Source organism: Scleropages formosus, chromosome 13, assembly GCF_900964775.1.
Source record: "Scleropages formosus chromosome 13, fSclFor1.1, whole genome shotgun sequence".
Classification (NCBI taxonomy): Eukaryota; Metazoa; Chordata; class Actinopteri; order Osteoglossiformes; family Osteoglossidae; genus Scleropages; species Scleropages formosus.
This window is the reverse complement of record NC_041818.1, coordinates 27799151-27824656: the sequence shown is the minus strand read 5'-3', so window position 1 is coordinate 27824656 and position 25506 is coordinate 27799151. Positions and strand designations below refer to the sequence as shown.

The following is a 25506-nucleotide window of genomic DNA, read 5'->3' as shown; positions in this document are numbered from 1 at the left end:
TTGACTGAGATCAACCAAAGAACAAAGAAGGTATTTTGTATGAGAAACGGGTCAGACAACAGCGAGCTCTGAGGATGAGGATCATTCAAAGCACCAGCTGTTCCTCTTGGGAAACTTTGAAACAAACAGAAAAATCGCTTTTCTTTCCAACGACAAACAAGAGCACTCAGAACAAACTTTCCTAATTGCTGATTAGTAATTGAGTGTCAATGATGTCGCTGGTAGCCTTATGACTATAGAGCTCTAGCATATGTAGGAGTTTGGGAACAAAGACCAATTTTAAATAATTTTCCATGAGTTGGCGTAGTGTAGCACTCCTCAGGCTGATGATGCTCACCTGTTATGTAGCATGTGACCTGTCTGTTCTCCCAGGAAAGGTCGGCGTCGGTGGTGCTGACTGTGACGATGACCTCTCCGGCTCTGCTGTTCTCTAGAACAAAGCCCTGGTACACATCCTCGGTGAAGTGGGGCGGATTGTCGTTCTCATCCGTCACCCTGATCTCAACCAGGGTGGAAGAGGAAAGCTTTTTGGTCCCACCTTGGTCGGTGGCCACCACGTGAAAGCGGTAGAGGCTCACAGCCTCGCAGTCCATCTCCTTCAAAGTTGTGATCCAGCCACTGTCACTGTCAATAGTGAACAACTCGCTGATGTCGTCTGGCTCTGGCTCTAACCTGTAGGTCACCTCTCCATTGTTGTCTGTGTCTGGGTCGTTGGCCGTCACCTGGATCACGGTGGTCCCAGGAGGCATGTTCTCTGGCAGGAAGGCCTTATAAGGGTTGGCTTCAAAAACTGGCTGGTTGTCATTTACATCCTGGACTTGGATGCTGACAGATACCAGCGAGGCCACATCGGTACCATTGTGATTGCACTGGGCCATGACGTCGATCTGGTACCATTTGGTCTTCTCGTGGTCAATCTTCTTCTGGATGAGCAGCGTTCCACTGTCTTTGTCAACCGTGAACACCTTCTCCTTGTTGCTCTCAATCGTGTTGCCGTCCACTAAGCTGTATATGATGGGCATGTCGGCATCGGCCTTGACTGTCCCCACCTCCGAGCCCAAAGGGAGGTCCTCGGATGCAGAGAAGGTATATAAAGGCTCTGTGAATCTCGGCAGAGGAACCTCAGGTGGGACAACTTGGACTTGCACAGGCACTGTGGTGTTATAGAAAGGAAGACCCCCATCACGTGCTTTGACCTTGAAGTTGAATATTTTGTTTTCCAGACCAACCAGGCTCTCTTTAACGCTGACCACACCTGTGAAGGGATTAATCTCAATCACCTCCTCTGTGACTTTTTCAGCTTCATCCACTGTGTAGGTGACGTCTGCGTTCATGCCATCGTCCGCATCATACGCCATTATCTGGATGACGGGGGCACCCTTGTTTACACTGGACTGGATGGAAACTTGGTACTCTGTTGAATGGAACTCAGGGGGGTTGTCATTCACATCTGTCAGGATTATCTTGACAGTGCAAAACGCCACCTTCCCCCCGCCATCCTTTGCCATCACCTTGATGGCAATCACTCTCTGAGTTTGGTTTTCTCTGTCCAGTGGCTGAGTTGTAACAATCTGTCCCTTGTTGTCTATGGAAAATTTTTCATCTGCCAGCTTGTTGATGATTGTGTAGTCCACGGTACCGTACGGCCCATCGTCTGGATCAATAGCTGCTAGTCTGATCACACGAGTTCCAGCCTCAGCATTCTCTGCTAACTCTGCTTCATACATGCTTTTGTTGAAGTAAGGGCTATGCTTGTTGCTGTTCACCATGTCAATGTTGACAGGAGCTGTTTTCTGGAAAACTCCATCAGAAACTGCCACTGTGAGGTTGTAAAAAGGGTCTAAACTTCTGCTGCAGACATTGGAAAATGAAATTAAACCTGAAGACTTGTTGATGGCGAAATGCCTGTCTTCGTTGCCTGAGACGATTTTGTACTCCAGGTTGTTATTGTCAGTACTGTCCACATCTGAAGCTTGGATCTTGATTACGATGTGACCACAAGTGGCCATCTCGCTAAGAGTGGCCTGGTACTGGGGCTCACTGAAGCTTGGGGGGTTATCGTTCACATCGGTGACATTGACAATGACCAAAGCTTCGCTGCTCATGGGAGGCACACCATTATCTGTTGCTCTGACTTTCAGATGGTGCTGGGGAATAGCTTCATGATCAAGGACTTGCGTTGTCATTATGACACCACTCACTGGATTGATTTCAAAGAAGTCTGTCTTGTTTTTCCCAGTCTCCATTATTTGATAAAACAACTCTTTGTTTCTCCCAGAGTCTTTATCTGTAGCAGATATCTGTAAGACTGATGTGCTGACAGGCATTCCCTCGGGTATACCTGCCAGGTAAGCCATCTTTGAAAACGTGGGCACATTATCATTGATATCTTCCACCTCTATCTCCACAGTAGCCTCAGAGAAACTGCCCATGACCGAATCTGTAGCTCTGACGGTCAAAGTGTAGCTGGACTGAATCTCGTAGTCCAGAAGTTCAGCAACAGTCAATACACCTGTTTTGAAGTCTATGTGAAAGTTTTTTGAGGCATTTTCTTCAACAAGGTTGTAGATCAGACGGTACCCCTCAGGATTCCTGGCTTGCACGTGCAAAATGGTGGTGAAAGGCACAATGTTCTCTGGAATTTTTAAACGATAAAGTGGGCTCTGGAATATTGGATTTGATCGATTTCTCACTTGTATATGAATCTCTGCTACTGACATTAGACTTGGTTCCCCTTCATCTCTGGCAAATATGTTGAGGTCATACTTATTCATGGATTCAAAGTCGAGGGACCGCTGAAGGGAGATATCGCCAAGGTACGGATCTATTCTAAAAAGGCTGTAGTCGTCCTCCAGCAGGTAAATCACAGATCCATTCTCCCCAAGATCCTTGTCCACAGCTGTCACCTGAAAGAGCACATCCCCTTGTTCAGCATCATCGGAGATTGTTACAAAGTACGGTGCGTTCAAGAATTCTGGTACGTTGTCGTTTGCGTCTTCAACATAGACCTTCACATGGGTGGTAGCAACCCTGGGAGGTGTCCTCATGTCCCGCACTTCCACCATCACATCATATTCGTCCTGTTCCTCCCTGTCAAAGGGTATACCTGTTGTCTCCAAAACCCCTGAAGTCTGGACCATAGAAAACATGCCATCCGGATTCAGAACTGAATAAATTAAAGGTTCATTGAGGTAGCTCCCAGAAGCCCTCACCACCTGTAAGATTTGTACAACAGTTGTGTTCTCCATTACGGTGGCTGCATAGAACTTTTGCTCAAACCTGAGGCTCGTCTCTGTAATGTTTGTGACATTTACCTTAACCAGGGTGGTGTCTTTGTAGAGTCCATCAGAGGCTTTGATCAAGAGCTGATGACTGAGTTTAAGGCTAGAGGTATTGTTTATGGAGATTACCCCGGTGAAGGAATCAATTGTGAAAGTCTTAAGTGTATTCCCCTCATAAATTGAGTACGATATGTCTGAGTCTGGATCATTGGCTGAGACTTGGATGACCTCCATTCCTCGGACAGCAGGGAAAAGGATTGAGGATTCATATACAGACATTGTGAATCTAGGGGGGCAGTCGTTGAAATCTAGGATATGCACAGTCACTTTGGCTGGTTTAGCAGCATAAAGTGAGGGCACACCAGAGTCCCGTACCTGCACATGGAAATGGAGCTCTGGCGTTAATTCAAAGTCCACAGGGGATATGATAGATATAGTACCCATGTTCGGGTCAACCTGGAAGACCTTTTCCATTTCGGGTTCAATGATCTGGTAAACAAGCAGGGAGTTGGAACCTGTGTCTGCATCAGAAGCATGGACCACCAGGGGTGTGTTGTCCTCCCTCATTACCATGCTGTTTACAGGAGCCGACTCACTGATCTGCCCCACAAACTCATCTTTGAGAAAGACTGGTGGGTTATCATTCTCATCAACCACATAGATGTAAACCATAGCATCCGAGGAAGCTCCGACCAAAGTGGAGGCCCTTATCTGAAGCTTATAGGAAGTGTGTGCTTCAAAATTGAGAGCTCCTTTTACCGACAGCACTCCAGAGTAGGAATTAATGTGGAAGGTGCCGTTGGGATCCCCGTCTTGGATTGTGTACTGCATTGCGGAAGGGCTGGAAGCTGAGATGGTGAGGAGAGGGGTGCCAGATGGGCTTAATTCACGAACTTCTGCGAAGTACTCGGATGAGAAGAACTTTGGCGACGTATTCTCAGAGAGCTTCACGTGGACGTTGACAGGACATAGATCGCTGCGCTGGGGGAAGCCTTGGTCTGTGGCCTTCACGTTGAGGTGGTAGTGTTCCAGGGATGGGTTATCTAATGACTCTGCCACTGTTATACTGCCCGTGTGAGGATCAATCCTGAAAGCACCATCTGTGTTCCCTGTGAACGGAAAAGGGCAGCATTGACACACTGTGTGAGGACATAGATGCCTCTCTTTTACTCAAAGCTCTCATAAACAAGCATGAAGAACTTGCGGCATGAAACAGAGCAGCAGTAAGCCCTCGTGCCAAAATTATACTACCATCCCTGTAATTAAGATCACAAACTACTCATGAAACATGCTGTACATTAGTCAAAATAAAGATTAAAATTTTTTGTTGAGATTATCTCTTTATTAGAATCTCATCATGCTGGGGAAATGCGATTTTTATTTGAAGCCCTAGTCTACTCTCTCAAAGTTTTGGGAAAATGATTTAAGGCAGGGGGGTGCGGTGGCGCAGTGGGTTGGACCACAGTCCTGCTTTCCGGTGGGTCTGGGGTTCGTGTATCGCTTGGGGTGCCTTGCGGTGGACTGGCGTCCCGTCCTGGGTGTGTCCCCCTCCCCCTCTGGCCTTACGCCCTGTGTTGCCGGGTAGGCTCCGGTTCCCCGTGACCCCGTATGGGACAAGCGGTTCTGAAAATGTGTGTGTGTGTGTGTGTGTGTGTGTGTGATTTAAGGCATAACGTCATTAAAAAGTCATATCTCTGGCAATATTAAGTTATTAATAATCATGCACTGTAGAGGACATATGATGATATTATGAATAATTGAACATTTTAGTGTTCTGTTTTAACTTTTTTGTTTAGTTTCTATACAAAATATGTACAAATATGTTTGGAAATCTCAGTAAAAGCATACAGCACAGAAAGCTTTACACCTTCGCTGTACATATTGCACGATACAATACAGTACAATTGAACTCAATTGTTTCTCAATTTCTCTGAGATTTGTTTTGTATCACTATCTATCAATGACAATGACATGTGAAATAATACAGGAGTAAAATCACAGATCTAGGAAATATGAATGAATGAATGAATGAATGATACACATTAGCACAGGGTAATGCACATTAATACATTATGACTGTCTAATTTAAGCAGCTGTTGCCTAAGGCAGAACTTTATCTGAATCGTTCTGCAGTCATATAGGTTTGGCCAGAGCAGGGAGTTCTTCGCAGAAATCCATGGGAGCAACACAGTTACCTGTGACCTCTGACCCTGCTGCTCACCTGAGTGGAAATCGTAGATGATCTCAGCGTTGCTGCCTGTGTCCTTATCCAGGGCCTTGACCCTCAACACCTCCGTCCCGGGGGCAGCCCGGCTCAGGACTGTGGCCTCGTAGTGGGAGCTCATGAAGACTGGAGCATGGTCGTTGCAGTCCTCCACCCGCACTATGGCCTTCACGAAATTCCTCTTCACTGGGATCTCTTGATCCCTAACCTAATATCGCAAATCAGGAAAAACGAGTTACTGACACTACGCTGCGGCCGCAATTCATAAATGATTAATAACACATTGCATGTGAGCTGCAACGTAATTATCCCTGCTAGGCTTTGCTAGTGGTTCGATTCAGTGGGAGCATTTCAAGCTGTTTTGTTTGTCAGCTTTAATCCTAGAAAAGCGGCTCTATGTAAAACTGTGTGCCCACAGGAGCCGAGGTGCGAGCGGCTCAGACAAGCCCGACTTTGACGTGGTCAAAGCTGCTGTCGTTACCAAGTGGACATCCATATGTTGATCTGGCCTTGTTTTACTTTCTTTTACCACAAAATGGATTAATGTTTGTCCACAGGAGTTTGTATAACAGCTCATGCATAAGGAAGTCATGCAAAAGGAAGCTAAAAGCTGCCATTGACAAGATGCCCACCCAGGTCTCCACTGAGTACTACTGCCAATCTCTTTTGGTCCCCGAACATCTGACAAGTAGTTGAGCCCCTGGTTTATATCCTACCATGATAATGAGGGTGTGCACAGGCAGGCTTTCAAAGTCCAGCTCCTCTGTCATGACCAGAATGCCGCTCTTGGGGTCCAAGTGGAAGTGCTTGAGACTGTCTGGGTGGGTGCTGCTGTGGATGGTGTAGATCAGCCTGCTGTTGCTGTCCTCATCGTGAGCTCTGATATGGAGGATCTCTTTCCAAGGGGAGGTGTCCTCAGGAACCTGCACCTCGTACTGGCTGTCCAGGAACTCGGGACGGTGCTCGTTCATGTCCAGCACGCGTATGTAAGCCTGACGGGCCGAAACACAAATATCGTGGTTGTGATCTTTGTTTACTCGGTACACCTGAGATCTTCTGGAGATGTTGTTGCTCGGCTCGGTAAAGAGAGGCAGAAGCACCTACCTGCGTGGATATGGCCTGGATCCCGTCCGTCACCCTCACTGTCAGATTGTAATTGGACATCTTCCCTGCGTCCAGCGGCCGGGCAATCGCCATGCTCCCAGTGTTCCTCTCGATGTCAAAGTCCAGCGCTCCATCACCACCTGCAACATGACAGCACCAGTTTAGGAACAATGCCCTCCTCTCTGGGGGCACTGGTGGGATCTCGCTCACAGTCCCCAGGACCCTCCTGTGATAACGAAAGGCTCAAGATGAGGACGAAAGGCCCCCCAGGGAGGAGCAGGGATGCAGGATGGATTAAGGGGAAACATTTGGCAGCGCGGTGCCCGTAACAGACGATCCAGTCACCGGGGGAGGACTCTCACGTCCGCTCCCAGATGGCGCCCGGCTCTGGTGCTCCGCTTGGGTTGCTTTCATCTCTCTGCCGGGACAGCGGGAAACTGGGACTTTCACCGCTCTGCCGCCCGGAGGCCGTGCTCCGCTGCACCGAAAGGTTGCTTTATTTTTAATCCACGGCCAAACTGTGTCCAAAGCCCAGCGTGGCGCTTGCCGAGGGGTGTTTTGCGACAGAACTGAGATGAGTTTTTTCTAAGCTAAATGCCGGAGGGATGTCCAGATGAGGCCCCGCAGCTGCGTTAGCTGGAGCAGGATTGCGGCATCTCAACGTAGGGTTTTGTCCTGGACTGTCGGGGTGCCAGTTTGTTCCGCTAAGGGATTTCTCTCCGGATCGCGCAGCTGTCTGTCACACGCACTTTGGCGTATTTCGCTGCAATTTCAGCATTTCATGCTGTTTTCATGGGTCACCAGCAGTAAGATCTCTTTTCTATATTGCTGTGAACCACAATTGCCTGGGTAACGAAAGAAGCCGTTCTTTACAGATCTAAACCCAGGAAAACTGTTCGAAAACCTAACCGGGATGGTTTTGTTATAGCCCCTTTGATTTCTGACAAGGTGCCAAGGGCTGGATTAATTTTATTTTGTGCGAGAATTCGAACCCATTATCTCGCTCTGTTCCTCCCTCCTGGGCATCCGCCTCTGTGAGGCAGATGACAGATGTAGCAATGAAGGTTCTGCGAGATTCCCCTTCTCCAGGCAACATGTGTGGAAAAATTCTCCCCCGGGGCTCCCTGAGAACCTCCAAAGGACATATTTACCCACCAGGATCCATTACCCCGGACTTCCTGCCAGCGGATAGCAGCTGTGCTCAGAGGGACACTATCGAATGATTGTGAGGAACCTGTTCGTACCTGCCATCGCTCTACACTCAACCCGAAAACGTTTTTCAGTCCGCAAGGAAGTGAACCCTTATACACCCATTCAGGACACAAATCCTTTGCCAGAATGTAATTTTTCTCTTTTCTCCACCCAACACTTGTTAACGCAATTTTCTCTGATCTTGAGGTCGATCCGTCAGATCAGGGTGCAGTGCTTGGCAATGGCTGTTTGGTGCACCAGCGTGCCAAACAGAATGTCACTGACGGAGCGAACGGGATGGTGAATGAAGGAGCTGTGGAGGGGATCAGAGAGGGTTTGCTTTGCGGGCGAGGTCCTATGAGCGCAAACAGGTCCGAGCACATCCTTCGACGAGGAAGAAGGAGACCGATGGCACTTATGGCCCTGACCTCCTCCTGCGGCGTACTGGCTCTCCATCAGAGGGCACACGTTGGTGGTGTCCCTGGCCAAGCCTCCCCCGCTGGCTGTGGTCATACCCCGGGTGCTGTTCCAACAACACGCCCTGTCCTGGATAGCGACGCCGTTGGGTTTGGGGGTGGAGAAAATCCCTCATCTGTGGCCAGCATTTCATGGGCATTAACAACAAGCCAGAACTCAAACTGGAAGCACAAGCACAAATGATGGGACCAAAGTTTTCATGCTTTGGACACATCACGGGAAGGTTGGATTCTCTGGAAAAGATGGTGATGACGGGAAAGGTTTGAGGAAGAAGAAGATGAGAATGAGCGGCAACCAGATGGACATCGTGTTTGACACTGAGTACACAAGAGCAGGGCAGCATGTTCTGGAAGGGCTCTGTACATGTGGTCAACGGGAGTCGACTTCACTTCTTAACAACACTGCAACCTTCTGAACTATTGACACTGTAATAATCTGAGGTTATTTCCCACTAATTTCGCAGCTTCACCTCAATTACCTGACAAGACAAACTAGACAAAACATGTTGCACCAAAGTGTACGTACGGATAGCGGAATACAGAAGAATGAATCCGCTGCAAATCCACCTTCTTCCAACACAGACACAGTTTGAAAGTCTGTAATTTTCAGCATCATTAGGGATGTGGTTAAAGGAAATTGTACTGGTTACAGGGCTGGAACATCAAAGTTCACAGACACACCTTTCCACTGGAGTCAGAAAGGCGTCTCCTCACCTATGATGTCGAACCAGAGCAGGTTTGGGGTGATTTCCGTGCTGATGATCCCCACCATGTGAGTGACCGGGTCTGTCTCCATGACGGCGAAGGTGAAGTGGGGCTCATCGAACAGCAGCGCGTCAGAAGTGGGCGTCGGCTGTGGAAGCCATTCGATGTCGAGGCGTGCGGTCGATGACCTCACCGGGCTGCCGTGGTCTGTGGCCTTGATCTGAATTAACATGAAGCAATGGGACAGGTGGTCTTCGGTGTCTCCACATTTGGTTGGTGAAACGACCTAGTTTCATCACAGCCAGCCTTAGCACATGGTGACAAATGCGGGACAACGGGGAGAAGACCAGGTGTGTGAGTGCGTTGACTTAGCACGGCCGCCCCGTGTCGTACCGTGAGGATGCTGTAGTTTCCTGGGCCAAAGTCCCCCTTGCAGGACACCACGCCGGTGCTGGGGTGGACCACGAAGTGCTCCGCGTCATTCTCCAGGCTGTAGGTGACATCAGCGTTGGGGCCCTCGTCGTCGTCGCGGGCGACCATCCGGTACACCTCCCGCGGCTCGGCCGCGCCCCGCTGCTCCGGCAGCTTCACCTGGAAGAGCTTGTGGCCGAACTGGGGGCTGTTGTCGTTCACGTCCAGCACCTGGATCACCACGGAGGCGGTGGACTGGAGGGGGGGCGAGCCGTTGTCAGACACGGTCACCTGGGCAGGGGAGGACCGGGTGGACATCACGGTCATTCATCTTCATGCTAAGGAGGTCTTTAACTACCTACTCTCACGAAGAAGCTGCCATTCCCTTCCTGCAGCTCTCAAGGTCCGTGGTCCAGTCAGCCCAGAAGTGCGGTTATTGGTGATATAAATAGCACACCTTGCAGAGCAAATTCTTCATCATCCAAGTTTTACAGCTCAGTGTTCCGTATACACAGAGTCCTTCCAAAGAGGCCCTTTATTGTGTGGATCCGTCTGAGGCTCGTCTGCATGTTTACATTTCTGCTGCGAGCCTCATCGAAACCAATAAACACGCGATTCACTGTGATGTGTTAATGGGGTGCAGGAAATACAAATTGCACTAATGGGGCAGATTTGCCGCAAAGTCATTACTGCAGCCTCTTACGGGCGCTTAGCGTCGCACAAAAAAGCAGTCAATTACGCGGAGAGTGTGTGTTCTTAGAAAACAATGTGCCGCAATGAGCGGAGCCGCCGCTTGGCAATCCATGGTGTGGGGTTTGAAACCCACCTCCTGCCGTAGTACCCTTGAGCAAGGTACTTACCCTTAATTGATACAGTAAAGATTACCCAGCTGTATAAATGGGTAAATCAGTGTTAGTAGCTTAGTGTACAAACCTCACACTGTAATTCTCCTTGGAGAAAAGTGTCAGACAAACGAATCAAGTAAATCAATACCATGGAAATGAGCAGACGGGCAGGTGGGCTTCGGAGAATGATACCTAATCTGAAAGCCCTTACTGGAGTGTGAAAGTTCCCGCTTGAAGAGACGAGCGTTTGGTTTACAGCCCGAATGCTAGCATCGCTAGTGCCGCTAACACTGAACTCTGAGCTGCAGGTCAACAGTGCGAGAGAGCGAGACAGTCTCTCGGGAATCTCTTAGCGCTAAAAAGTGATCCGAACGGGTCGTTGCCATGAGCAGGCGTGCTACTTTTCATGGACGCACGACGGTCCTTCGCCGCACTGCTCTGCGAAAAGCCGCAGCGGGTTCCAGTTTCAGCTTCGCTTTGGAAAAAAGTGTCAAAAACATGGTGCGAAAGGCCCTGGTGGCTCAGTGTTTTAGCGTAACCCCCAAAAGACAGACAGCAAACAGGCAATGCGAGAGAACAAACAAGAGAACGCCGCTTTTGTGCTCACCTCAACGATGTGCTCAGATTTTTGTTCCCGATCCAGGGGGGCCAGGGTCCGAATGGCACCTAGACAAAGAGAAACAGGGAGGGGGCAGAGCGGTCGGCGGTGAGCGACGGGTGCCCCTGGCTCGGGTCCCTCGTACCCCCCTCCCTCCGAACGGCCTGTCCTCGATGTGTTGATACAGCCCAGTACCGCCGGGGCCCTCAAGTACCTCCGGGTTCCCGCAGAAGCACCCACCTGCCCCCCACAAAGCCCCAGGAGATGTGGAAGCTGGAAGGCGATGAGAACCAGCGAGCGAAAGCTCATCATGGCTGTGTGTTCAGGTCGACACTCCGGTGCTACAGTTGTCTCCCCGGGGGAGGACTTCAGCCACAATGCAGGTGTGACGGTCGGGATGAGAAGGCAGGCGCTGCTGCTCACATCTGTTTCCCGGCCAAGTTTATTATTGATAGTTCCTCCTCATTTTCCTGCACAGCCGTGTCAAAGTGCCTGGGGGGGTTGGGGGGGGGGGGGCATTTCATCATTTCTGAATCATTGGACGCCGTGCTCAGGCGACGGGCCTCGGTGCCAGATACACTTTTCACCACGGGCTACAACTAATCCCACGGTGCATCTGTGCTGCCGCTGGAGAGGTGACTCCATCATCGGCACTGGCCTGAGGTAAGCCCCCCCGGCCCCCCCGGCCCCCCATGCTGGCTCCGCCCCTGCAGGCTGTTGTTTCACACAGACAGCCGTTTCTGTTCACACCCGCAGGCTCCAGCTGAATCGCTTACTCATTGCTGCCCCAGATTGCCGCAGCCTCAGACACATGCGAGGCCCCTGCATGAACCTCTTTAAGACCCCTATTAAAGTGACCTTTGCATGGAGGTGCTCCCTTCGCCCTCCCTTCGCCCTCCCTTCTCCCTCCCGTCGTCCTCACCGATCCCTTCACTAGCTTTTCTCGTCCCGCCACACCGGTAACGCCGTCCCCATGACTCACGCCGCTCCTGCTCAGACTTGAAGTCGAATTACTCAGTTTTTGTCAGCATGAGGAGATCTTGCTTAACTCATTGCTGAGCCGTCCGGTGTGGCAAGAGGCACCTGCCTCATTGTTTCACCATAGTAAAAGGAACCGTCTCCGTGCCATGTAATTGTCACCAGCGGTGACGGCCGAGAGCCGCGGCTCCACCTGGGAATATATGTGAATTTATCAATTTACTTCTATTTGTTTGTGCTGCGTGTCTCATTCGGTATTTTGTTCCGTGAGAATATTCTCATTATACTTTACCATAGTGGTCTCAGTGCGAATGAGTAGCACCTGAGGAACGTCTTGTCATTTAGTTAATTATTCATTTCAGACACTTTTCGCCAAAGCAGCATATATTAAACGATTTACCCATTTATACAGTAAGATTATTTCTACTGTACCAATTCAGGGTAGGTACCTCGCTTAAGGGTACAGGAGCAGGATTTGAACCCCGAGTAATCAGAGTGTGAGACAGCAGCTCTAAGGACTGCGCCTCCTGCAGCCCACGTGCCTTGCGATCTGAAACGGCAGCTCTCCGCATCGCCGAAACGCAGGGTTGAACCTCCGCAGTGCTGTCATTCCACACAAAGGGCACCCGGTAAACAATATACTTAAGCCCACAGCGAAAGATGTCAATTATACATGGGTGACGTCATCCGTGTCACCTATTACAGGCGTGAGAAAAAGAACAGGGCGAACACGGCTGCAGGACGAGGATGTTGCACGGCGACTGTCGATCGTTTCACTGCAGGCAAACACACATCAGTTAAATGAATGAAGTAAAATAAAGTATTTTATTTATTTCGCTCTCAGTTTTTACTCCCCAAATTCTCAGCCTTTCCCAAAATGCTTCCTTTCCATAATCCTTAGTCTGGGGTTAGATTACCGGAGCGGTCCAGAGATTAGTTGCCGGGTTAATACCCCAATTAGCCGACACCTCGGAGCTGCGGCTGAGCCCCATCCCCATGGTGACCGCTCTCGGACCGCGGTGCACCGTGCAACGTGAGCGCCGACCTGCTGCCTGGGAGTTAGGGTTAGTGCTCTCAACAAAGCGTCTTGCTCCTGCCATGGCACACCCATGGAAAACACACTCCATCCTTGTTAAACATGAAACGCAACCATCGAAGGCACCGTTTCATCTATTGTCCTGCCCAGCGAGCAGAAGACACTGCATTCAGAGCCAGCGGGCTGTGCTGGGTGACTGAGAGCCAAAGGGAGCTGCTCATCCAGATGCAAAGCGAAAGGGCCGCATAACTGATGTCATAGATGGGCGTAGCTCCTGAGCTGTGTTTCTTCAGCAGAACGCACGGTGTAGAGCTCGGTGTGTGAGGCTGCAGGGACAGACGGACACGTCGTTCACCTGTCTTGGAGTCGATGGCAAAGAAGGTGCGCTGCGTGTCCAGGATCCGGAAGCTGAGCTGGTCCTCGGAGGAGCTGTCTGCGTCCGTGGCGGCCACCTGGAGCACAAACTGGTCCCTGGGCGAGTTCTCCAGGACTGAGCCGAAGTAGACGGGCTGCGAGAGTTCGGGCGGGTTGTCGTTGACATCCCAAACCTCCAAGTACACCTCTGTCCAGGACACCAGGGGTACAGTACCCAGGTCCATGGCAGAGACTGTCAGCCAGTAATGACCAGTGGTTTCTCTGTCCAACGTGTCCGCAGTCCGAATAACTCCTGGAAAACACATATTTCAACAGTAAGGCCTGCAAAATATTCAACTCGAAGCCTTCTAATAAAAGAACCATTTGTATGAAGAAGAAAAATTCCTCCATATATATTCCTCCTGTTACAAAGAGCTGTAACAGAGTTACAATTTTTCGTAGACACAAACTTTTTCCAGTTTATTTATTCATTTTCAATTGCTCTTTCTGCATTTGTTTGCTTTCTAACTTTTCTATCTAGCTGAGTGAACGCAACCTGTGGCGGTAAAAAGCACCCAAGCAGAATAGGATTGTGAGAACGCCTTCATTCAACTCACTTCCAGTGTTTACAGCTCATCTCTGGTTTTTCCCGAGTGTCGGTGATCAATAATGGGATGAGAAGAGGGACAATTTAAATTTTAATTTATCGTAGCTCAGTGTTAACACACACACACACACACACACACATTTTCAGAACCGCTTGTCCCATAGGGGGTGACGGGGAACCGGAGCCTACCCGGTAACACAGGGCGTAAGGCCGGAGAGGGAGGGGACACACCCGGGATGGGACGCCAGTCCGCCGCAAGGCACCCCAAGCGGGACTTGAACCCCAGACCCACCGGAGAGCAGGACTGCGGTCCAACCCACTGCGCCACCGCACCCTCTCTCAGTGTTAACAATAATATGAAAATAAAAATTCTTGCAATGTATTTTTTATTCGGAAGGGGTGCGGTGGCGCAGTGGGTTGGACCACAGTCCTGCTCTCCGGTGGGTCTGGGGTTCGAGTCCCGCTTGGGGTGCCTTGCGGCGGACTGGCGTCCCGTCCTGGGTGTGTCCCCTCCCCCTCTGGCCTTACGCCCTGTGTTGCCGGGTAGGCTCCGGTTCCCCGTGACCCCGTAAGGGACAAGCGGTTCTGAAAATGTGTGTGTGTGTGTGTGTGTGTGTGTATTTTTTATTCATCACTGCTATTCCCAAGATTTACATGAGCTACCACTGGAATTAACTGAGCGATAATGAGCACTCTTAAGATTTTATTAATTGTGTCAGTGGTAAAAGCGAAAATCACTAATCCGTTATTAATTATTAATTCCGTGATAAGGAATTGTTAAAAGCAATGAATACAAACAAACAAACAAACCCCTCGAGGGCCTTCAGGACCTTCTTCAGGTCATCGCATTCATTTGCATTACTGTGCTCACTGTGCAATCTATTCCCCCGGGCCATGACCCAAGGGTATGGGCCACATCTGTACCTATGCGGGTAATTCCCCCCCCGGGAAGTCTGAAGCGGCTCCATCGCAGTTCAGGTTACCTGTCTCCTCGTCAATGGTGAACATGCCTAGACCCGTCCCGTCATGGATGTGGAAGCGCACCGTGCCGTCTCTGCCGGGGTCCAGATCGGTCGCCGACAGGGTCAGAACTGAAGTGCCAACCATGGCGTTCTCCATCACTGTTCCGTTGAAGACAAAGTCCGAGAACATAGGGGCGTTGAGGTTTTCATTGACGTCCAGTACCTCCACTTCCACGAAGCAAGAGGAGGACAGGGACCGCGGCTGCCCGTGGTCCACTGCTCGAACGGTGAGGTTGTAGACCTGTTTCGTCTCAAAGTCCAGCTCTTTCTCAAGTGTCAGAGCACCTGTGAGCGTCTCCAGGGAAAAAGTTCCTTTCTCATTGTTTTTAAGGTTGTAGCTGATTTCTCCTCCTGGCCCAAGATCAAAGTCATATGTTTCAGTCCACAGCAAAACTGTTCCTATGGGAACATCTTCAGGTACTTGAACTTTGTAGACCTTTGGCATAAATCTAGGTGGATTATCATTAATGTCCTGTAGAACCACCACCAAATCTGTAACTGAGAACAGCTGAGGGTTCACTTTGGCCTCATCTCTTGCTTCAATCCTTAAGTCATATCTTGAACATGCTTCCCTGTCCAAATGCCCAGTCACTTTAACTTCACCAGTTAATTGGTCGATTTTGAAATTTTCAGTGGGTGACAGTAGAGCATATTTAACACTACCATTTTCATCCAAGTCATCGTCAACCGCATGAGCCTGAAAGATGCTCTTTTCTATTTCTGCGTTCTCAGGTATGCTTACAACATACCTGGACTGATCAAACCTGGGAGGGTTGTCATTGACATCTAAAATGTTCACCGCTAAGAACTTCCAAACAGACTTCTGTGGAGTGCCCAGATCATAGACGGTTATGTTCAAAACGTAGAAGGCTTTAACTTCTCTGTCTAATGGACAAGCAAGCTTGAGATCTCCAGATTCCATGTCAATGGCGAAACAGCCATCCTCATTGCCACTTGAGATGGCATACACAAGCTTGCTGTTAAAGCCAGTGTCGTCGTCGGTGGCCTGAAAGTGAAGTATCGAGGAATTGAGTGGAAAATCCTCTCTAAGATCAATGGAGCTCGGGAGGCTGGTGTTGAACTTTGGCGAATGTCGGTTGATGATGTGGACGTCAGAGAAGTAGTCCTCCTCTTGGACATTAGCGTCAGGCTTGATGGATTTAATCAGACGTTCTGTGAGCTCTTTGAAAATGCCAGTTTCCTCACAGTGCATGCTGGCCTCCTGGCCGGGGTTGGCCACGCTGATCTTCACGGTTGCGGGAGATGACCTGTGCTTCCCGTCAGTGGCCGTTATGGTGAGGACAAAGGATGGCATCCCACTTGCAAACAGGGATGGGTGGATTTTTTTGGCTAGCGTGATGGAACCAGACACGGGGTTGATTTCGAACAAGCCGTGCTCGTTGCCACTTTCGATCCTGTACCTGACCTGCTCCAGCTCGTCCAGGTCGACAGCGGACATGACGCCGACCTTACTGCCGACCACAAGGTCCCGTGGAATGGTGGCATTGCACCCGACTCTTTCGAACACGGGAACATTGTCGTTGATGTTGCTCATGACGAGCGCCACAGCGCACTCGCTCACGCGGCTGAACGGGAGGCCGCTGTCGAAGGCCCATACTCGTAGGTGGTACCATCTCTGCATGAGCTCGTAGTCCAGCGCCTCTGATGTTGAAATGACGCCGGTAAATGGATCCACCGTAAACGGTAAGGGGACCGTGTTCGCAATGGCGTAGCTCACAAATCCATTTTTGTTTGTGTCCCTGTCTGTCGCCGTCACAGTCAAGACACTAGTCCCTACCGGCACGTTCTCAGGAAGAGTGCCCTGGTAGGAGGACTGCGTGAACAACGGGTTGTTGTCGTTTTCGTCAATTACTTGAATAACGACGCGTGTTTCTGTTCCTCCGCGATTCGCCACCACATTAAACTCATACTGAGACTTCCTCTCAAAGTCCAAGCTCTCAGTTGTTTCAATCAGGCCTGTCTTAGCATTAATGTGAAATTTGTGACTATCTCGGTTACTTTTGATGGCATACGTGATGTTTGAGTGGCCACCGATGACCTGGACCCTAACCACGTGACTTTTTGGAGGGGCAAACTCACTTATCGTAGCATGATACACTTCCTTCTCAAAGCTCAGAGGGCCAGGGTCAGAGGAAGGGATGTGGAGATCTCTTTTCTGAGAAAGCAAGGGAGGATTGCTTCTGTCCTTTGCTTGAAGGGACAGGTTGAAACCGAAGGGGCTCTGAGACCAGTTTATTCTTTTTGTGGAGACTATCTGGAAGTTATGACCTTCCAGACTGGAGGGAATAATTTCAAAGTTTTTCTGGGAATCTCCAGCAACAATGCTTAAAGCGTCCACCCGTTTCTCTCCGTCTTCCACAGCCACGTTCACGACTATCCCATCTTCAACGCTTGAAGGCTCTGTCACGCTGACTGCCTTGATGAGAGGAGCTTTCGGCGGGGTCTTCTCAACGTTTACCACTACCCTGGCGGTGTTTCCGAACTTGCGAATGCCGGAAATCTTCTTGGTCCTGTCCTCAGCTAGAACAGCGAGGTCATACTTTTGCGCTTGGCTGTAGTCAAGCTTCTTGATGAGGGCGATGGTCCCTGTGAAGGGGTCAACTGCAAATGGGTGATCCCTTTCATTGAAGACGTAGTAGAACTCGCCGTTTCTCCCCAGGTCAGCATCCGTGGCACTGACTGTGGTCACGCTTGCTCTCACTGGAATGTCTTCCTTGATGTCGACGTAGTACGAGGCCGGAAAGAAGAGGGGCTTCAGGTCATTTGCGTCGAGCACTCTGACAGACACCTTGGTCCGCGCCTGGTGCTTATAAACACTCTCGGTAGCCTCAACAGTGAGCGTGTAGCTGTCCCTCACCTCTCGGTTTAGCGAGGCAGGGTTGCTACTCCGAGTCCGTATGTTGAGGAAGCAGAAATCCCCAACTGTTCTGGACTTTGTTTCGTAAATGTTATCGTCGTCCCCACCAACCAGTCTGTATTTGATGTCCCAAAGCTTGTCCATGATCACAATTCCCATTTTGATGGTGCTCTTCACGTAGGTCTTTGGGGCAGAGTTCTCCTGTATGGTGACATTGTAGAGATGGTGGGTGAAGCGCATCGGGGAAAACCCCTTCTCAAGGCTTCCTCGGCACCTTCCCGCATGCAGTAATATTGTCGTAACAATGAGCAGGAGTCCTGCTCCGGTGGTCCCCATGATGAGCGGCTCCTCATAGATCTTCAATCCTGCGACAGAGAGCTGAATTAGTAAAGAAATGTGCTGAAATGCACAAGACAATCACATTGGTAGGAATCGTTGAAACAACCTTATTGTTCACAAAAGTTCATTTTAGTTCTTATACATTTATTTTTTTTTTTATTTACTTACTTACTTAGCAGACGCTTTTCTCCAAAGTGACTTCCAATGAACTCTGTGTAATGTTATGATCCCACACACCTTATTCACCGCGGTGACTTACACTGTTAGATACACTACTTACAATGGGTCACTCATCCATACATCCACACATCTTCTACATGCACATCGCAATGCTTTCTGAAGGAGGGAACTTCTGGCTCTAATGCGGTGAAATGAGTTCCTTGTGTTCCTCGGAACAGCTGAATCCCTCCCAACATTTCAAGTTTCAAGTGCAGTGTACTTGGCTTCCAGACCCCCTCCTCTGCTGGCCTCCAGCAGCTCCACAGACCTGCATCACACAATCTGTCAGTAAGACTTCTGTGTTTCCTATCAGTTCCACCCTCAGCTGCTCTTTAATGTGTTCCGGCAAGAAACGCTGAATTTGGACGAACCGGCTGTGCTTCCGCACTTGCGCGTCTGCACCCAAAGTTCTTCGTCTCCTGCGAAATGCACTTTCCTTTGCTCTGGGTGGCTTTACTCTGCTAAATAAACAAATGCAAAGGTAAATTAAACGGAAGCACAGAGTAACAAACAGAGTAGCGATGAGGTGAGCGACGTCCTTTTCAAACGTCCCTGTTTGCACAGCGCGCGGCGAGCACAGGAACGGCACGATGGGTGAGGGCCCGTGGGTGTTTCGCGGTGCGCTCAGCCGAACCCTGGCATTTTCCTCTCCTGTTCCAACATGTCCAAACAAAGGCAATTAATACATTGTCTGAGCGTGAATGTGGCCTCAAAGCCACCTTAGACAGGTGGTGCCTATTCACATGACTCCGCGCCTTTCATGTGCAACCGCAGGTTACTGTTTATTCTTTCAGCGCCAGGCTCTGGTGCGCTAATAAAAAAAGGATTAGCCCGGTAATTAACACAGCGCTCCACCGTTTCACCGTGCATCCATGTAATCGTCCCACCACCCCTGCTCTCCCGTCACCCGACAAGAGTTAGCGTGTTAATTTTTTACTGCGCTAACAAACGAAAGTGCTTCACGCTTCTCATTAAGTGGAGCAAGAGAGAAGGGACAGGACAGCGGTTCAAATAAAACCGTGTTTACTGTGGTTCGTTACCACAATTACATTGATTCATTTAGCTGACACTTTCTAAAGTATCTTACCGTTATTTACCCGTTTATACAGCTGGCTAGTTCTACTGGATAAGTACCTTGCTCAAGGGTACTACAGCTGGAGGTGGGTTTGGAACCTGTGATCTAACCTCCATGCTACCAGCTGCCCTGTTTTAGGGGACTGTTTTGTGTGTACGTGTGCTTAGAAGTTAATAAGAATCTGAGCCTGTTGTTTTTTCCACCTAAAGGCTACCAGACGGCTCTTCACCTCCTCGTGGAAATATCAGGGCACTTTGGGGTACAGGAGTGAAACTGGAATTCCGTGTGTCCAGACCTCAGATGTGGAAGCCCTGACCCTAACGCTCAGGTGCGCAAAGGTCACCAGCAGACTGTCGGTGACACCTGGATACCCCCAGGACCCAATAGCGGCTAGGATGGGGGTGGCGCTCTGTGGGTAGGGAAACTGTGTTGTTTCATTTTTCTCTGCTTTGCACCCCAGGTACCACATGGGTGTTGGATCACACGTGGCGAGCTGTCTGAAGGAAGTTGGTTTTCACTTGGATAGACTTGTAACTCAGCTTCCGCAGGCCAGCCCTCGCCAGAGGCTGTTAGCTCACGACTCGCAACCCGTTACTCTCCCTGAGAGCTCCTCCCGGGGCTGACGTGCTGCGTCCACGTTAACGTCTCGCCGCAAGCGAGTCCACGGCGAGAGTGACGATACAGCCGGGTTCTCGCCGTTCGTTTTGTCACCGGATCGCGACACCAGGGCTCGGTGTTTGCAGCTGGGCGTCAAGGCCGAGAGCAGCGATGAGGCTGGACAGCATTCACTGAGACAGCATGTTTACTCATCAGCTAACGGTGGCTTGATAGGGTTCGAGCAGAGCTGCGGCAGCGTGAGCGCCTCCGCTGGGCAACACCTTGTTCTTTATTCTTTCCTCCGACATTTTTCTCCAAAGCAACCGACAGTGATAAGTTACCTGCGCTGATGTAACCATTTATGCAGCAGGGTAATTTTTACCGGATCAGTTCGAGTAAGGATCGAACCTGGGGACATGGGTCCTTGCAGTGCAAAAGTGGCTGCTGTAATCACTGCGCCACCTGTTGGCCCCATTCAGTAGCTGCTTCTCTCAAAAGTGACTGTCGATACAGTATGGTGAACTGCCCACAGTCGCTCACGTACAGGGTGATTGTCTTTGGATTGTGACAGGAAAGCAGAGCACTTAAGGAAATCACAAACGCGAGGGCAACGCGCAAACTCAACGCAGGCCGGGCCAGATTCAGCCCCACATCCGGAACCCACAGTCCAGAAGCTGCGAGGCACCAGCGCTACCCGCTGCTCCACCGCACTCCAGGAGATCAGCTTCCTCTTTTTTCTAACCGAGTTGTGAAATCGTGCGCCGGTGAGCACCGACGGTGAGTCAGAGGAGCCTGTCAGCAGCGGTTGGCCTTCCCCCGGTTCCTGCCCCCTGTTCCTGCCCCACTCCCACAGCCCAACCTGTAGGCACACGCTCGGGCCGGTTCTGCAGCCTCGCCGATCGCCTTACAGCACCGTTGCCTCGCGTTCAAGGCCTCTGGCAAACAGCTCGGGAGGCTCTGGGAACCGACGGCTCTCTGCTCAGCCTTTGCGCACATAACAGACCCTCGGCGATGGCAGAGGTGCGCTTTTCCTTCCCTTTCCCATTGCTTCTGAGTAGAGCGCTGCCCGAAGGGGGTGGATGACCAAACGGTTTTGGTCAATCCGGTTTACGTTCCTGTTGACCGTGGACCGCCACCTCAGCCATCACTCTGTCTCGCACAAGGGCATCAAAATTATTTCTTGTCCTTCAGGACAAAGTTATTACTCTAAATCTGGGTTACATGCGCCGCTCAGTCCAGCACCGGTTGTGTTTCGTTTTGCCAGAAACCCGAGTGTCCCCGCAGGACCGAGCGCTTCGTCAGAATGAACTGCGCTGTACTTTTTTCGGAGCGATCGTACAGCGCGCCTCCTATTCCCCCACCAAACGCTCGCACTCGTACCGTGCTGCCCCACGGCTTCGTCACGCGCTTGTCTCAGACACACCGGCTTCCTACTTTGCTCCAAGCCCCCCCAAAGCGGCTCTTTTATGACTCCTGCAAACCTGCCCACAGTGTGTCCCTTTGAAGAGCCTCAGGGTTCGAGATGGGCTGATAGTCAAAGGCCCAGGTTTCAGCTTGCTGGTATTACAGGCTCCTTCTCTTCCTCAAATGTGTGCGTCTCTCCTTCCATTTGGCTCCACTGTACCAGTCACTATTACATTTATTTATTTAGCAGACACTTTTCTCCAAAGTAACTTCCAATGAACTCTCTGTACTGTTATCAGCCCACACACCTTATTCTCCACAGTGACTTACACTGCTATGTACACTACTTACACTGGGTCACTCATCCATACATCAGTGGAACACTCTCTCTCTCTGTCACTCACACACTATGGGTATCTTTGGAGTGTGGGAGGAAACCAGAGCACCAAGAGGAAACCCACACAGACACGGAGAGAACATGCAAACTCTACACCGACTGAGCGGGGATCGAACCCATGTCCTCTCACACCACCCAGGTGCTGTGAGACAGCAGCGCTACTCGCTGTGCCTGCGTGCCGCCCCGTTACTGCGTTAAAGGCCGACCGTCGCGGCGTAAGACTTTTCTAAACAGTTTTCACCCTCCACCTTCAGAGATGGACATGTGTGAGAGCACATAACTAGAGGTGCTTCGGGGAAACGTTCAAAATGACCCCCCTGTCTAATTAAATTGAAGCAGAAAGTACACATGTTCGTCACACTTCAACTTCATTTTCCCTGCCGTACAAAAATGGTAAATCACTGTAAGTAACTTGACGTTGAAAGTTGCTTTGGAGAAAAACGTCAGATAAATGAATTAATGAAATATAAATGTATCCATGTGATGTAACACTCTAAATGTAAATGGGAACACTGTGCTTGTCAACCACACCACCGTCTGCTATGTCCTACACCTGGAAGTCCACACCTACGCGAACCCCCCTCTCTCCACCCCCGCCATCCATTCTGCCATCCTGCTTTGGCCCGAAGGATGGCATCCCGCTGGCCTCGGAGCTGCTGGAGAACACGGGCGGCTCTCCGAGCCAGATCCCCGGTGCACGGTGCTCGCTCCCAGCGCCGTCTGTGCCGACTCTGTGCGTCTTGGCACAGGTGGAGATGGAGCCAGCATCCGGTTCCACTGGTACCATATGGACGGAGAGGATGGGCAGCTGAGGCGCTCAGTCGGAGTGAGCGAGAACCTTGCCACCACACCACCGAATCTGCTCCTATCTCTGTACCAAGATTGCGGTACAGCGCTGGTTTTGTGCCACTGTCTATATTGTCAACTGCCTACTCTCTTTTTATATCAGTAGGAAAGCCAAAGTCAAATAAATGATAGCAGCAGTAACTATTTACTACGCATGTACTGAAGGTTAAGGTTACGGTTTAGGTTTAGTGTTAGAGTCAGGTTAGGGTTAGGATTAGGGGAGGGGTTAGGGTTTAGTGTTAGGATTAGGGATGAGAGTTAGGGTAAGGAGGGGGTGCGGTGGCGCAGTGGGTTGAACCACAGTCCTGCTCTCCGGTGGGTCTGGGGTTCGAGTCCCGCTTGGGGTGCCTTGCGATGGACTGGCGTCCTATCCTGGGTGCGTCCCCTCCTTCTCCGGCTTTATGCCCTGTGTTACCGGGTAGGCTCCGCGACCCCGTATGGGGCAAGTGGTTCTGAAAATGTGTGTGTGTGAGTTAGGGTTTAGTGTTGGGTTAGGGTTTTCATTTAGGGTTAGGGTCCTGGTTAGGCATAGGTTTACAGTTAGGGTTAGGATTAGGGTTACAAATAAGGTTATTGTTAGGGTTAGGGTTTAGGTTTATAGTTAGGGGTTAGTGTTAGAGTTAGGGTTTACTGTTAGGTTAGGGTTTAGATTTAGTTTTAGGTTTAGTGTTAGGTTAGGGTTAGACTTTAGGTTTAGAGTTAGGGTTTAGGTTTAGGGTTTAGGTTTAAGGTTAGGGTTAGGGTTAGACTTTAGGTTTAGGGTTAGGGGTTGGACTGACTACAGGCTTTCAACATCATTAAAGTACAGCTATCTTTAACCAACAAACGATAAACGGCATTAAAAGTCCAGCAATAAATGTCTTCCACACCCAGCCCTGCTTGAGGGCAATTTCCAAAATCTGTGGGAGGGATCGGGATAATGAAAGGTCTCGAAGAGCTGACATGGTGGCTCAGCGCAGGTCTAAGATGAGCGCAACATCGTTACATTTAAATTCACCCCAAGGGGCTTCATTGTCCACGTGAAGTTTTAAAATCCTTCACTAACACTCCAGTTTCAGCGTGCGATTTTCGCTTTTCAAACATGCCAACGTGTAGAATCTCAGACAGGTTAAAATAAGAGCGTAAAGTTAATACATCAAGATAATAAATGTGAAAAGCTGGAGCAAAGTGCACAGAGGAGTAAAGTGGTACTTTGCAGTGTAAATGATAAAATGTGATATATGGATCCTGAATGATAACGGATTCCAGGGACAAAACAATCCTTTCAGCACGAAATCAGATAAATCCACAGACGAGAGGGATCTCGCAAGAAACTCCCCCGAAACTCGCAAAACATGATTCGTACGCCCTACGTTTCATCTTGTGCTCGAGTGCGATTTGTGGACCAAACCTGAATTCATACTCGAAGCGACGGAAACGATTTGCGGAAATTGTCAAAAATCGGATCGCGGACAGCGTCCACACGGAAGCAAAGTATGCCACACATGAAAAGTGCGGAAAAAACAAGCGTATTCCAAAATCTGCCCTGTCTAATTTCAAACATGTAATAATATTTCATTTCTAAAGGTGACCATAATCGGCTTCCATGAGCGCCGTGTCCAAGGACTGGAAGGTTCCGGAATAATTTCCGCACGTTCAAAAGTGTAACTTCTTGGAAGGTCATCGTCACGTCCATCATGTGAAGCAACAGCAACTCCCATTAGAGCGGTGAAGTGAGCCTGTGTCATTCAGCAGTGCGCAGAGTAAGGTAAACCGTAACCTGCGGTACCCCGTCGTACCTGTTACCTGCTCTACGGGCCAGGTGTCTCGCCGTGAACGCGCCTTCTGCACTCGGAGTGCAGGAGCGGAGGGAGAAGCAAGGAGCGGCGAGGAGCAGCACTCACCTGCAGGTAGAGGCGGACCTCGGAGGCCCAACGTTCGCCTTCTCACGCGGTCGGCTGCGCGGTTCGCCGCTCGAGGACCCCCCGCGCTCCCGCCGATCCCATGCTGCACCTCACAGCCGTCGCTCGAGGAACGGAGCGGAGACGCAGCCCAAGTTGCCTGACGGAGGAGCGCCGAGCGTGTGTGGAGTCGACACCTTGTTCCCTCAGGAGGTCTGTCCCAACCCCCCTGACACACACACACACTCAGAGACACACACTCAGAGACACACACCCTCCCCCGAGTCCACCGAGGAGGAGGAGGAGCAGCGCAGAGCGTCGCCTGGTTTCTCTCTGTCTCTCAGTGTTTGCGTTTGGGCCGAGTCCAGCGATGTGCCCCGCGAGGGTGTGTTCCCGCTCGTTTCTTGGGTGCGTTCGTCCCGTTCCGCCCCTGGCGGCGCGTCGGGAGCTCAGCCGCACGTGGGCCGACAAGCGCCGCATCTGGACGCCGCGGTGCTCCTGTTTGCTGACCCGTGGAACTTTTCCTGGTGCAAAAAGGCAAAAGCGTTTTCGGAAGCAACTGCTCGGTTTAATTGTGTAAGCGGACGATTCTGCGCACGTTCGCACTGTGCGACTCTAGTTTAGATTCGTTCATTTTTCCCAGGGTGACTTGTACTCTGAAGCAACTTGCAATTTACCTCTTTCCATGAAGTAACTGTAGGGTAGGTACTTTGTGCCAGGGGGCTTCAGCTGGAGGTAAGATTTGAACCTACAACCTTTGACTCTAGAGCAGTGGCTCAAACCACCAAACCAGCAGCAATCACAGCAGCTATTTTTATTATTATTATTATTATTATTATTATTATTTGAGACACCTTTCTCCAAGTTGCCTGACAGTATGAGGTTTGGACACTGAGATACTTACACTGATTTACCCATTTAAACCTCTGGGTAATTTTTACTCTACCTTGATCAAGGGCACTACAGCAGGATGGGGATTCAAACCCGGGTCCTTGGCAGTTTTTTTGCCAATGAAGGAATAGAAAGTCACATTCTGACG

At 50.2% G+C, this 25506-nt stretch overlaps 1 protein-coding gene across 1 annotated transcript in view; it reads right to left on the bottom strand.

Annotated features, from left to right (window-relative positions):
* Positions 1-24731, bottom strand: part of fat2 (FAT atypical cadherin 2) — a 43207-nt gene extending 18476 nt beyond the window's left edge. The window contains exons 1-10 of the mRNA XM_029257417.1: positions 24471-24731; positions 14794-18075; positions 13205-13516; positions 10845-10903; positions 9375-9683; positions 8991-9201; positions 6610-6749; positions 6222-6497; positions 5503-5713; positions 338-4390 (exon numbers count right to left, since the gene is read on the bottom strand). Of these exons, the coding sequence (XP_029113250.1) occupies positions 338-4390; positions 5503-5713; positions 6222-6497; positions 6610-6749; positions 8991-9201; positions 9375-9683; positions 10845-10903; positions 13205-13516; positions 14794-18046 (8824 nt within the window). The 5' untranslated portion in view covers positions 18047-18075; positions 24471-24731. The remainder of the gene's footprint in view (positions 1-337; positions 4391-5502; positions 5714-6221; positions 6498-6609; positions 6750-8990; positions 9202-9374; positions 9684-10844; positions 10904-13204; positions 13517-14793; positions 18076-24470) is intronic.
* Between the last annotated feature and the right edge of the window lie 775 nt (positions 24732-25506).